Source organism: Ciconia boyciana, chromosome 20 (genome assembly GCF_034638445.1).
Source record: "Ciconia boyciana chromosome 20, ASM3463844v1, whole genome shotgun sequence".
Classification (NCBI taxonomy): domain Eukaryota; kingdom Metazoa; phylum Chordata; class Aves; order Ciconiiformes; family Ciconiidae; genus Ciconia; species Ciconia boyciana.
The window spans coordinates 2,300,314-2,314,493 of record NC_132953.1 but is presented as its reverse complement, the minus strand read 5'-3'; the positions used below and the strand labels follow the sequence as shown (position 1 = coordinate 2,314,493).

At 60.2% G+C, this 14,180-nt stretch overlaps 1 protein-coding gene across 1 annotated transcript; it reads right to left on the bottom strand.

Annotated features, from left to right (window-relative positions):
- Positions 1-416: 416 nt before the first annotated feature.
- Positions 417-10,392, bottom strand: ADAMTS15 (ADAM metallopeptidase with thrombospondin type 1 motif 15). Its single transcript, XM_072884557.1, has 8 exons — positions 9,472-10,392; positions 4,839-4,971; positions 4,001-4,168; positions 3,253-3,536; positions 2,752-2,929; positions 2,451-2,632; positions 1,649-1,824; positions 417-1,197 (listed from the first exon to the last, which is right to left on the bottom strand). Exons 1-8 carry the CDS (start codon positions 10,390-10,392, stop codon positions 417-419), a joined length of 2,823 nt encoding a protein of 940 aa, XP_072740658.1.
- Positions 10,393-14,180: the final 3,788 nt, after the last annotated feature.

Here is a 14,180-nt window from a genome sequence, read left to right as displayed (position 1 = left end):
GGTAGGCTTGGCCCTGGGAAGACGGGGGAGACCTCGACTGTGCAATTTAGGGGACATCCCCCTGCCTGTCCTTGGATCCATCCCGGGCAGCATTCCCCCTCGTTTCCATCCATCCCCGCCCGACTCCCAGCCTCCACCGGTGGGTTTCCGCGTCGTTCGGCGGCTTCGAGGTAGATGTTCGTTCCCGCTCTGTCTCCAAGTGACCTGGTCGGTAAAATCCCTCTCTCCCAGGCGCGTGGGATGTGCGTGCTCTGTCCCCACACCCAGGTCCCTTTTTTTCCCCATTTTTTTCTTTTTTTTTTCCCCGTTTGATATGTGCTATGGACATCTCCCCCTCTCCCAAGCCCTGGCTGCTGCTTGGCTGCATCCAGCCGGAGGAACACCATGCCCTTCCTCACAGACACCCCTTGACCCGCTCAGCACGGCCTCAAGGTGCAAAAATCCAGCTCCTGCGGCTTCCTCCGAAAATTGCAACTCTCCCGGGGCAGCAGGCGCCCAGATGGGACCAAGCACTTCAGCGCCCGTCTCTTGAAACCCCGACCGCAGCTCTTGGAGCAGGGAGACCAAGGTCCAGCTTCCCACGCCGGGCAGGGCTCCCCGCACAGCCGGACATCAGCTGGCCGCTGTGCCACGTCGCACTCGGCAGCCGGTTGACCGTAGGAGTCACGGCAAGCCACCGAACGCTTCTGCAACCCATCGCCGCAGGTGACGGAGCAAGCCTCCCAGCCGCCCGCTGCCCACTTGTAGGAGGGACGCTTGTAGTTCGGTCTCCCACCATCTAAGCGGTTGGACAGGCTGAGGACGCTGTTGTTGAGGTCCGGTGGGGTCTTGCCCTCCTTCTTGTAGGAGGACTTGTCCTCCTTGCTCTCCTTGGGGAGGTAGAAGGAGTAGCGTACCCGAGGAGGGGTCATCTTCCCCACAGAGAGCACCTCCAAAGTCAGGGGTTCCTGGATGGGCTTGAAGGCTTGGAGGCTCTCAACGGCAGTGCCGGTGCCGCTGTACCGCAGGACGCTGCCCTTCACCATCAGGTCCCTCTCCACGGCCGAGACGATGAAGTGGCCATTCAGCAGGTACTTGCCCTGCCCGTTCTTCAGCGCCAAGTAGTTGTCGTCGCTGATCAGCCCTTTGTAGCCCCGCTGCCTGATGTCGATGTTGGAGGCGCCCGCGGGGATGACCACCACAAAGTTGTAGCCATGCCTGGAAGAGAAGAGCAGGCAGGGCAGGCCGTCAGGCAGGGGACATCCCGCTACCACATGGCCTTAGCTCAAAGCTCTGCAGCTACAGCCCTGAGATCTTCCTACCCCTACAGTTATCTCCTCCTTCCCATGAAGATAATTTTGAATCTCCTCCCTGTGCTGAGTTTTGTCTAGGCTGAGGTCACCCAGATGTGAGAAGATGCTTCAGCCCCTGGCTCAACAGTACGGGTGTACTGGACATAAGTCCATCAGCAGAAGCCAATAGCACGTTAAATGTGGCCTGCTTCTCCTTCAGAGCCAGCCCAGGTCTCCATGCAGGGATGTAGACTAGCACCAGGAGAGTTTGCTCAGGGTGGACTTAGTCCCCACCACCATCTCCACCACCTTCCTGCACCCACTCCAAAGCGCAGAGCTGGGAGAGGGGGAAGCGCGTGCGGTCACCTAACACTTACATGGGCTTGGTGAACAAGCCTGAGACCTTCTTGCAGCTCTTGTTGTCTCCTCCACAGACGCTGCATTTGTCGAACTTCTTCTTGGAGCCCAGCTTCCCGTCACAGCCCGCTTTGATGCATTTGCCCTGGACGCAGACCGAGGTGGAGTCGGGGGAGCAAGGGGTGCCATCCACAACCTGCACGAGGGTGAGCAAAACAAGCCGCTGCATTTCCCTGTGCCACCCCACAAACACCCCTGACTGTGGCCATCCAACCCGGGCCTACCCAAACCCATCCAACAGGTCCTGAGGAGATGCTAGCAGGCACTGCGTCGCCCTTTGCTCATCCTCTGCTTTGCAGTCGGGATTTGTAGGGTCTCTGAGAAGAGCCGGATGGGACTATATCCCGTTTCTGCTGCATCTACATAATTTTTTGCCCTTTCTGTTGCATCGGTGGAAGAGGGAGCAGGCTGCATTGGGGAGACAGCTAACACCACGCTGCTCAGTCCCATGTCTGGCCCCTGCCCTGTCCAGCACATGCATCGCTTCCCCAGCATCCTAATCACCATCCTCGATTTCAGGACTATGGGCATATCCCAGAGACACCTTTACAAACCCAGAGGAAGACCCTCCACAGACCACCTCCAGCCCTGGAATAAATAAGCTGACATGTACATGCTGATTCATACCAGCCCGGTGGATTCCCCTCCTCCATAACCTCATCTAACACCAGCTGCCCACCAGACAAGGAAAATTCGTTCATCTCCAGGCATGCTGGAGTCATCCTACAGCCCAGACGCTGACCCTGGGGGTCCCTCACCAACCTTGGGTGCCAGCACGTAGAAGTAGCCAGTGCCGTTAGCCCGGCAGATGAGCTTGCATTTATCCCGGGGAGAGACGCCGGAGTATTTGGGGACCCAGGAAACGGAGGCGGTGAGGCGGTTGGTGCTGTGGCTGTAGCCATTGAAAGCCTCACACTGCTCCTCGCGGAAGCTCTTCCCCGGCACTGGAAAAAATGGGGATGTGCATGGGATTGGGGACCAGCCTGGACCTCCAGCACCGGTTTTACAGGGTTATTATACGTCATGCACACAACCATGAGCAAGCTGAGCTCCAGCCCCTTACCTGCAGCAGAGCAGGGGTCCAGGTTGCAGGAGCGGTACTTGACGCGGACTCCCTCGCAGTAGGAGCCCCCGTTGGCAGGCACCGGGTTGGTGCACTCCCGCTTGGCCAGCTGCACCCCACCGCCACACGTCCGTGAGCACTGCCCGTAGGGCGCCCACTTCGCCCAGCCGCCGTCCACCTGCGGGGATGTGGCAGGGTGAGATGCTGCGTCCCCTTCGCCGCTGGCTCCATCCCAAGCAGGGGCTCTCTGGACTTGGAGTCATCCCTTGGCAAGCAAAACCTCTGCCTTCTGCCCCCAAACCTGCCCGGGGCTGGATGGAGCAGAGCAGCAGCATCCCTCCTTGAGAAATACGCAGTACCCAAGGGACCTCCATCTCTTTTCACATCGGTGTCCCCTGCTGGGTCCCCAGCCAGGAGGCGGGGGACTGCCCAGCCAGCACCCATGCAAAAACTCGGGGCAACCCCACGGGATGTTTTGAGGCTCACGGCGCAGGTACTCACCCTGTACTTACTGATGTTATGCCTCTCAACGCAGGCTCCCTTCAGGCAGAAACGCCCCTCGCCGCAGCCGGTGCCGTCCGCCCAGGGGAAGTGACGGGTCTGGCAGACGATCTGCCCGCGGGCCTTGCCCGTGCACCAGAGCTTGGCACAGTACTGCATGTACGGGCAGGGCTTGGAGCCCACGCCGAAGGCCAGCTCGCACTGCTGGTTCAGGCTGTAGCTCGTCCCCGGCAGGTCTTCGGGCAGCGGGATGGGTTTGGCAGGCTGGTCCAGCAAGCAATCTCCTGCAGGAGCGGAGATGGGGGGGTCTACCGGGTCCTCGGGGGGGTTGTATGGACCAGCGCGGGGAGGGAGAGCATCGCTGCAGGGAGGTGAGGATTTGGCCGGTAATTTGGCCAAAGCTACCCCAGCCGCACGCCGCCAGCGGCACCGGGTGCTACCCCAGGGATGCCCCCGAGGTCAGCTGCATCCCAGACCCAAGTGACTCCATCTCTTGGTGACACTGGGTAGAGCCGTGCCAGCAGCCTCAGGGCAGATGTCACTGCTGGGGACACCCCGGCACTGAGGAAGCCCAGCTGATGCAGAGACACTGCCAAACTCCCCGCTTCCTTCTAACTTTGTTTGCAGAGGAGGGAGAAGAGTTGCTCTACAGCCCATCAACCTCTCCCGGTAACCAGCCCCAGGGACGGATCCTGCTCCGACGGGACAGGGACACAGGTAAGAGGGCGAGGGGCACAGGAGGGCTCACCATGGCCGCTGTCGAGGAAGTCGGTGATGATGGCAGCGCTGCAGGCTGACCAGGGGTTGGCACGGTCGATCTGGATGAGGGTGGGGGACATCATGTGGTTGGTCTTCAGCCGGCCGAAGACCTCCTCGCAGGCCTTCACGTTGTCATGGGGCATGTTGAAGACGTGGCCTGGGAGGGGAGATAAGGGGGAGCAGCATGATTAACCCCACTTGGCACGCAGACTAGGGCCCCTACAGCTTCTTGCAATGCGGGAAACTGAGGCACGGAGTGGGGCAGACCCTTGCAGGGATTGCAAATTCTGTGTACAGGCCAGGAGACACCCGGGAAAGGACAATGCTGGCACACACCCCGGCTCGGACCGTACGCAGATGCCGGGAGCTTGCAGGACCAGCACACACGAGCTACCCTGCCAGTGGCATCCCCAAGCCAGCGTGCTTTCTGGCACGCTGTCCCGGCTGCTTCGTGCACGGCCATCAGTGGAATGGAAGGACAAAGAAAGTTGCAAAAAGAAGGAGATTCAACCCTCCTCCCTCCTCCTCCTCATCCTGCCGTGCACCGCAAGTGTCTCCAGAGGTAGGTGTGCCCTCCGCCTGTTATTTCAGGACTCCCGAATCCTGGAAACCCAGCTGAGGTAGCAACCACAACAGCAAATCCTTTTGCTTTCTCAGCAGCTCTTTCCTACCCAGCTCAGGGGGGGTCTCGTGCCCTGAGGTGGAGTTTCCCCATCACGGGATACCGGTTATTGTCTGATCTTCCGGAGGCTGAAATTAGGGTTATTTTGAACCTCGCCGGCTCCTGGCGTTCTTCCCAAGAGGATGGGGAGAGCAGGGAGCCTTACCCAGCTCGTGGGCGGTGGTGAAAGCCGAGGGCAGCCCGTCGTCCTCGATGACGGAGCAGCTGCGCTTGGGGTCGCACATGGTGCCCACGTCCGCCATCCCCAGCGTGTCGCAGGTGGTGGCACCGCACAGGTCCTGCAAGGCACGGGGGGAAGGCGTTAGTCCCAGGGCCAGCACGGGCACCACGGTTCCCCATCCCCACCCCATCCCCGGTACCCCACGGGGAGCTGATCCCAGGCTGCTGGGGGGAGGCAGCCCAAAGGGATGGGCACCGCACCAGGCTGCGGAGGCAGGAAACCTCACCCTGACCCGGACCAGGCTGCAACAATGTGTTTGCATTTAACCCTGGCACCGGGGATGCTTTTTGTGCATAGCATTCTCCCGTGCCTCCAGCGACAGCCTTTCCCACCCGAACGGCTCCTCCGGCCAGGGTGGAGCCGGTTTCGGCACAGAGGAGTCAGCCTGGCTCTGTTCTTCAGCGCGAGCTCAAGGACCAGACCCAGGTGGGTGGACGGGAAGGCACCTGGCCTTGGGCTCACAGCTGACTCGTTTCTCAACCTCATTTATCAACTCTTGTTCCTAGGAACAAGAAGCCCCTGGACCAGCTCCAGAGGTTCCCAAGGTTAAGGGAAGTGCTCCTGTCTCTCCAAGACACTTCACAGCCGTCCCTCAAGGAGCAACCAAGCCCAGATAGAAAGAGGAACCAGCCCAGCCTTCCAACACAAGGACTGCCTGACCCCCACGTAGATGCAGCTGGGACAGGGGACGGGAGGGGTCCCTTCGTAGGTGGATCTGCCCTCCTTCGGGATCCAAAGGCACTAGTGCAAATAAAAAGTCCCTGTTTGAAGATGCACTGCCGCTGCAGCCTAGCAATAGCCTTGTCCTCGAATGCCCCCTTCCTTCCCCTGCTGGGGTCTCTCAGGGGCTTGGGAGGGCTGGAGCATCGTCCCCATCCCTCGGTGCCATCCCAGCCGGGCTGGGAGCTGCAGGGGAGCCCACGCAGGGAGCAGCTTTCCACATAAAAAGAAAATGTAAGGGACTCGCCGGGTGCTCCCGTGCTATAAATAAGCGTGATTCATGCTCAGTGCTCGCCCAGCCAAAGCGCCTGGGTTGCTTGAAGTCTCGCGTGAGCGGCTTTGCCAACATTTCCAGCGAGGTTTCCAAGCTGAAGGCATTCCCGCGCAGGCAGGTTCAGCCGTGGGTAAATATCAGTCCCGACAACTTCAGAGAGCCCTGGCCAGGGCTGAGATGGTTTTAACAGGAGACCTGTGGCTACAAAGTCTGGAGGCACAGACCAGACCGCGATCTCTGGAGAGGCAAGGCAGAGAAACGCCTGGGTCTGGGCCGGCTATCGCGACTGGTGGAAAACCCCGTCATGCAACCAGGTTCAGCTCTCTGCTCCGCAACAGTTTTCCTTGTCGGCTGGGACCCTGCCACATCCCCGATCCCACTGTGCATCGATGCTGGCAGGGACAAGGAGGTGGCAACCCCGCAATCCCCGGTGGCAGGGCGAGCGCACGGTGACTAAATGGGGCTAGCAAGCCCCAGCACAGGGTCCCCCGTCCCAAAATGCCACCAAGAGCCAGTGTCATCGCCACGCTGAGCTAACCCGGGGATGCAGCTTGCCCAAGTCCCCCTGCCCGTGCTCTCCCCTGTGGCAGTCCCGCCTCTGGGGGTTTGGGGGTGAAGGTGGGGCGCAGGGGACACGACACACAGCATCACGGGGAAGAGGCAGCCGCTTGCGGCTCCCCGCTCGCCGCTCTTTGAAGAGTTGCCGTTTCCTCACTGGCGCGGCGAGCTTTTGGCTCCCGGCCCAGCACCTGCACTGACACACTGACCCAATTCTTGCTCTGAACCTCGCCTGCCGGCTGCGGGGATACGTGAACGAGCAGCTCTTACCGGGGTTTTCCCTAACCCCCCAGCCATAGCCTGCTAGGGGCAGCCCGCTTTGAAAGGCTGGGCAGCATCCCTGGGCTCTAATGAGGGGTCCTGACCCCCCCCAAGACACCTCCTCCAGCTTTGCCAGGGGTCCAGCCTGCTCAGGAGGGGAGGCAATGCAAGCGGTGGCGTAAGGATGGAGCTACGGAGGGGAAGAGAGAGAAATGCAAGAGGTTTACGGTGGGAAAGCGGCATGCAAAGGGCCAGCTCTGCCTTTGCACGGTGTGCTCACCGTCACCGATATCCCCCGCTGCCAGCCCAAATACAGGGAGGACACGCGGTGCCGCTCGCACCATACCGAGGGGTTGCAAGCGAACTGCTTGATGCACCATCAGGGCTCTCCTGCCAGCCTGACCTTCATCTCTGGGCACTTCTTCATCCCCGGACACTTCTTCATCCCCTTGTGAACTTCTCGAGATGGTCTGCAGGTCAGCTGGGGAGGATCCTCGTGGCTATTGCATTGATTTACCTACTCAGAGGCCAGGTCATACACACTCTCCCAACCGTGGAGGCTTCCCATGTGTGTCCAAAGCAAGCCCGAAAAGCTGAGCCTTGAGCTACAGAGTGTGGGTTTCCAAATTCCCCCGTGACATCTGCTGCAACGCTAGGCTACAGCCAGATGTTCCTTGGTGAGACGTTCCTTTGGTTTTACAGCAGGCCAAAGACGTTCAGCAAACCTTTGCTGGTGGGATGTCAAGGTTCAGGGTGGATGGGAAGCACAGCCGAGCCCTTCGCCATGGTGTATGATGCTGTTTCCAAGAGGCAGGAGTGTGGTTGAAGGCTGGATGCTCTGCAGGACCCTCCAACAAGCACCGGCTCAGGTAGAAAGGTGAAGGTCCCGCGGCTGTGGCTGCTGGCAGATCTGCACCCACCAGTGGAGTGGGACCGAGCTCCCCAAAGGCAAATCCGCAATCCAGCACGACCGACTTTGGGAGGCAGCAAAGCCGAGCGGGAGAGGACAGCCCCATTCATCAGCAACTCATTGACACAACTGGAAACTGCCTATCAACCGGGCTTGAGATGAAATTTAAGTCGGGAGCTTGTGTAACAGCTTTTTGGCAGTGAGATAAACTCTGGGGTGTCAGGGGACCACAGATGGATGCACTCAAGGAAGGCAGATGTCTCCTCGATCGTGTGCCTTTGCACCAAGCTTGCTTTGGGATTTCAGGAATGGATGGTTTAGCAATGTATAAAAAATGCAGCCCGGCCGTGATCCGCAGCTTTCAAATCGCTGGGACCGAATCCATCCCACGTGCGGCTCCGGTGACCTCACCGGGTTTCCACCAGAGATGGAGCTGGCTCGTCCCCGCAGGAGTGTCAGCAGGCTTCCTCCTCTTTGCAGCCACCCCGCGCAGGCAGGAGCTGCTCCAGCAGGCTGGGGTTCAACCCTGCCTGTGCTCCAGCAGGATTTACAGCCGGCCGGAGGACACGGCCCCTGCCGGGGACGGGGAGGGACAAGGAGGACGGGCAGGACGAGGTCTCACACGTCCTGCACAGCATCGTTCCTGTTCCGGGCCATCATCAGCCAGCGCTGACCCCGGGCTAAGGGCAGCTGAACCAAGCTGGATGCTATGTCCTTCCCACCCACGAGTGCTTGACCTGGAAAGACGTTTTGGGAATGGTCTCCCGGCTGTTGAGGGGAGTTCCCGACCCATCCCTAATCCAAAGACATCTGGGCAGGGATGAGGGAAGGAGAAAACACAAGTTGGTAAAATGTGACGATCCCCTTCAAGCTGGGCTCGTCCTTCTCCCCTCCCATTCGCAATCTGGGGGCGCGGGCTGTAACACCCCAGCCAGGCACCGCACCGATGTCAACGCTGAGACAGGACCACAGGGAAGAGGAGGAGCATTTGAGGGTGACAGCGGTGACAGCATTTGGGGGGGAGGCTCTGGCAGCGGTGTCACCACTTCGGTGTCACCCAGTTTATCAGGATGGGAGGATGGAGAGCTCATCCCGGCGCAGCCATCACCCCGCAGAGCCAAAGGCGAGCAAAAGGCAATTCGGCAAAGCCCCTCTCCCACCGCAGGGCTGCGGCCAGCTCACGGCAGCGGTGGGGGAGACTCTGGCCTCCCCCCTCAAGGGCTGCAAGCGCTGGCTGTATTTCTGGTACTTTTCTTCCAGCCCTGAACTGGGTCCACGCGGAGCAGCCAGCGTGCAGAGGTCCTCAGGAGGACCATGAGTCAGAGGAAGAGGGGAGAGGGTTTTTTTCTTGGCAGGTGGCACCGCAAGCTCTTCCCAGCCGGGGAGGGGGAAGCGGGGCCGCACTCATCCTCTTCTGGGCTCAGACCCTGCGTTTCGGGGTGGCTGACGCTGTGCACCAGAGCCACCAGGCGCTGGCTGCCGAGGCTCCTGCCAGCAGGCAGGGGATGGAGCAGCAGGTTTCTGCCCGTGGGGACAACCTGCCTTCGCACACCTCCTGGCCTTGCTCACCCCCTGGCAGGGCTTTTTCCAGGCTGCTGGCCAAAACCTGCCCAGAGGACAGCAAGGGCTGGCCCGAGCAGGCTTGCTCCGCACCTCTGCTCCCCCCGCCCCGGTATCTGAGGGTGGAGGGTCCCTTGGGAAAGGGGAATCGGCCACAAGTGCAACCTCCTCCAGCGTGCACCAGAGGTGAGGTGCAGGTGGCGGGAGGCCTTAGCATGGTGCAGGGCTCCTTGACATTGGGGACAGCCCCTCTGGGTCATCCCCCCTGCACCCACCTGCTTGGTGAAGAGGATGGCGGTGTCCCAGTACTCGGGGTGCTTGTCGCTGACCTTGTTCCACTTCTTCTGCCAGGCACAGAAGTTGCGGAGGGTGAGGGCGGCGTTGCCGGTCACCTTGGGCCCCTTGTCGTCCTGCCCGATGAGGAGGAACTTGACCACGGAGATCTGGATGGGGTTACGGATGCTGGGGTGCTTGTAGAGGCGGGCGGCCGTGGCCATCAGGGTGAGCAGGTAGTGCTGGAGGTCATCCCCGTGGAACTTCACCATCGACTCGTCGGCCACCACCAAGGTCTCCACGTAACGGGGGACCGAGGCGAAGCGCTTGGCCCGACCCCCTTTCCCCCCCGCGCGCCCCCGGTACTTGTCCAGCGCCTGCAGCACCCCGGGGGTGAGCCCGGAGCCCACGGCACAGCGGGAGGCTCCGGCCCCGACGGGGCGGCCGGGGCTGCGGCGCTGCAGGCGGTGGGCTCCGCCGGCCGCCGCCCCCGCCAGCGGGCTGATGATGTACTCGGCTCCCCGGTAGCCGAAAGCCCCCCGGAGCCCCCCGCAAAGGCTGAGGGCGGCGAAAGATTCCCGGTCGGCGTTGACATCCCCCGAATAAAAGCAGTGCCGGAGACCGGGGAGGGGGCGGGCGGCGCCGGGCTCGACCCCCAGGTAGTGGGCGGCGAAGGCGGGCGCGATGAAGTGGGCGTCGGGGGAGAGGTGGAGGTAGAAATCCTCCCCGAAAGCCGAGAGCTGGAAAACCACCGCTTGCCCTCCCCGGGGGGGTTCGGCGGGCCCCCGCCTGAAGTAAGGCCGCCCGTTGATGTCGGGGTCCAGGCGGAGGGGGGTGACCACCTCGGTGTCGGCCGGGGGACCCCCCGAGGGCAGGCTCAGCCCCGGGGCGCCCAGCAGCAGCAGCGGCAGCAGCGGCAGCATCGTCCCGGCGGGGCTCACGCCGGCGGCATCGGGGTTTGGGGGAGGCGGGGAGAAAGCGGGACCCGGCCCCCCCCTTCCTTCCTTCCTCCCTCCCTCCCTCCCTCCCTCCTCCTCCTCTTCCCCAAACTCGGCAGGGGCTGGAGGGGAGCGGAGCGGCCGTGCGAGCCGCCTGCCCCGCCGCTACCTGCCTTATGGGGCGCATCGGGTTTATATACGGCGGGACCGGGGAGGGGGGAAGCGGGGCGCGGCTTGGCCCCGCCGCAGCCACTCCGGTGCGGGGCCGGCGGAGGAGCGGGGCCGGGAGAGCCGTGCTCCGCCCGGGGCTGCCGCCGCCTCCCCGGGGCGGTGCGGGGAGGGGGGGGGGGTACGGGATGTGTTGGGGGGACCCTCTCCGTATGCCTTCTGGCAGCGGAGACGGCGAGCCTGCAGCCCCCCGGGGATGCTCCCCTCTGCCGGGCTCCCTCCTGCCGCTCCACGGGAAGCGAAGTGGGAGGATGAAGCTCTGCCGTCCCCCGGGGGGGGTCTGGTTGGGGCAGGGGTGTGCGGTGAAGATGAAAAGTCCTCTGCCCCGCGCTGGTATTTAGGAGAGTTCAGCAGAGTGGGGGAACCTGCTGTTTGGCAGCAGGGTTTGGCTCTCAGACTTGTTCGGGAAGGTATTCCTCTGATTTTCCCAGCCCAGGTGAGCCTAGCACTGAGAGCCGGGCTGTCTCCCTCCATGCAGCGAGGGTGCACCTTCAGAGCTGCCACCCCAGCGAAACAGCACCCCGTGTGCCTCCAGCCCAGGGGTATCCCGGTGCTCTTCTCCCAGCTTTCGGTGCATCCCTCGCTACCCTACCCCAGCCCCGTTCAGTGGCTCCAACCAAGGGGCAAAGGGGCGATTTCCACTTCTGAGAAAGACCTCAGCCTCCCCGCAGCCCCAGGGCCACCAAAGGGAGCACTCGGCAAGTGTTAATACCCATAACGTCCTCTCCTCTGAGACCCCGGGACACACTATATGTAGTATATGGGGATCTCCCCATGCCCGCCAAAAGAAGTGATCATCAGAACAGTGTTCGGGACCAGGGAGGATGCTGGGGCAGCTGATGCTATTGGGAGGTAGAAAGATCTCATCATGGGTGGGATATTTTTGGAGCAGGACAGCTAAAAGGAGAGTGATGAAGAGTCCTCGCTAACCGTCTGTGGCTGAGGAATAGATTTATTGACAGGAATAAGCACCCCGCCATCGGGATGGGCTGCACAGGGGGTGCCCAGTGGGTCTTTTTCTCCTGCAGCGGTTCTGTTTCCACGCAAGCTGGGTTTGTCCCCAGATGGAAGGATGGACATCTCCGTAGTGCTCGCAAGCTACCACCGAGCACCCAAGTCCTGCGTGTCCTCGCAGCCCACGCTCCTTTCCAGCACTCCAGGATGGTTTAATGGTAAAATTAAGTCCTTCTCACAGACAAGCTGGTTTTGATGTGATTTCAAGCCTCAACAAAGGCTGCAAGCACGGCTTAAGAATTTGTGCATATATGAAATATAAGCCAAGGCTGTTGCTTAAGACGCGGAGCCCGCAGCCTGCAGCCTGGCTCGTTTCGGTGCCAGCGCTTCCCCGCGCTGTGGTTTGCTCGGTCGTGTGCCTTGCAGCTGAACTTGTGACCCAAAAAAACCATCTGACTACGCTGGGCTCAGTGAATCAGGGATTTTGTCTGCTGGCCAAAGTGCAATGTGTCCAGGGATGTTGATAGAACCACAGAGAGAAAACGGGCAGCACAGGGAGTGGAGGTGCAAGGGGAAGAGGATACAACCTTGAGCATCTCGAGGTGGCGGGAGGCAACTTCTCCTTCCCACGGCACTGCCCCATTCAACAGGACGAGTTTATCCCAGAGAACATAGCAGCATCCAGGGTGGCACACGGTCCCAGAGGTGCCACCTCACAGCAGCAGCATCCAGCTCTGGGCTGAGCCCATGTCTCCTGGGGACATTTTGGGAATGAAGCTGATTTTTGAAGCCGTGCCAGGTTCCTGAGTGGGACAGGGAGGCTGTCGTGCTCCTTCCCACCCCCATCTCCACTCTGTTTGCTCTTTGTGGCTTCATGTTTAAAGACAGTAAATTCTCGTTCCCTTCACGCACGACAGGCGGGCGGCAGCGCTTGCACCATCTCAGGCCGTGTCTGAGATGGTGTTCGGCTCTGGGGAAAGACACAGCAGAAGACCTCACAGGCTGGCACGTACGCTGAGCTGCAAGGAGCTCAGAGGGTCTCTGCCCTGCAGAGATACCGGTGAGGAGCAGATGGGAAAGGGAGCAGAAAGGTGACCCTTGGCTCAAGGTACCCCAGCCCAGTGGTCGTCAAGCCAGGCTTAGTCATTGCTGCCTGGGGATCTCCAGCTCCTCCATCTGGTCGATCTTCTCCAGCAGCAGACGATGAGTCAAACCGAACTGGCAGGACTTTACCTCCAGCCTGGAGAACATCTGATTGCCTCCTGATGGGGAAAGGCAGGCAGAAAATGTGAGTGTTTTGGCTCTGCCTGAGCTGAGACCCGCTCCATCCCGTCAGACACTGGGTTTCAGCCGGGCTTGCTCTGTCCCATGATGTTAACAGTGTGCCAGCATCTTTGGGGTTGAAGTGAGGAGGCAGATCCGCTGGCTGCTCTCTCACAGCCTCCTCTGTCCTCACTCTCTCTTTGAACAGAGGGGAATCACCTACCCAAAGACAGAGCTTTGTTTGCAAGCCAAATCGTCTGCTGCCTTCATTTTCCAGCCCACAGTGAGTAGGAAAGCTGCTGAGTACATGGAGCATATATTGCCCTTAGGGCTCGCCCTCCAGACAAGAAGGGAGGCATATTTTTGTTTTATTTTTCCTCTAGCTCAAGGACATGACGAGATTTTCCCAGTCTCTGTCACTAGAGAGGACCCAGACAAAGCCCTTGAGCAGTCCCAGGCTTGTGGCGTCTGCTCGGGGCGCTTCTATCTCCACGGCACGTCCCTCTCGAGCCAGGGTGGGCAGAGGGGAATATCTCTGTTATGTCTCCTGCCAACATGAAGGGACAGATTACAGCCATCGGCCGCGACAGGGGAGGGTCAGGGCCAGGAGACAGCAGGCAGGTCCCTTCTTTCGGGACCTCCAGGCAGTTGCTTGCACCCTGCAGCCCTTTATAGCTGCGGGAAGGAGCCAGCCCTAGGTAACACCTTGGTCTCACTCTGCATGTCTTTCCAGGTGTTTGGGGCTGAATCTGGCTCGTCTTCATGCCCTGTAGTTTGCTTGGATTTAATGGAAATGGGCTGGATAGAGGCGACCTAAAGGAGAGCACATGGTAAGTAGGGAACACAGATGGAAGATGCCTTTGGACCTCACCGAACAGCTACGGATAATAAGGTATATCAAGGTATATAAGGTAAATTCGGCTCCTACTTCGATTTTTGCCTAGACACTGCTTTCAGGTAAAACCCATCTCACCCAGGTCTGATCTTGAAATATCAGTGTGAGCTGGTCTGCAGTGCAGACCCTCCTTCTCCCATCTTCCTCCTGCTTCATCTCAAGCTCCTCTGGGAAGTGACGACAAGTTATTTTCCTTCTTTTTTTTTACATCATCGTTGCGATGCCAAGGGTGCGAAGTTAGAAACGAAAGAAAAGAAAAAAAAACCCAGCCCCTCACGTATCTCCTGGATGTTCCACTTCACAAAAGAAATAGTTTTAAATAGACCATCTGAGAGCTCCAGGCCAAAGATAGAGTGGAAAGGTTGTAGGCAGGGGAAAGCTGGCGTTGCGTCGCTAGCCCTTCACTTGTCTTCGGCTGAAAGGTTGGCAGATC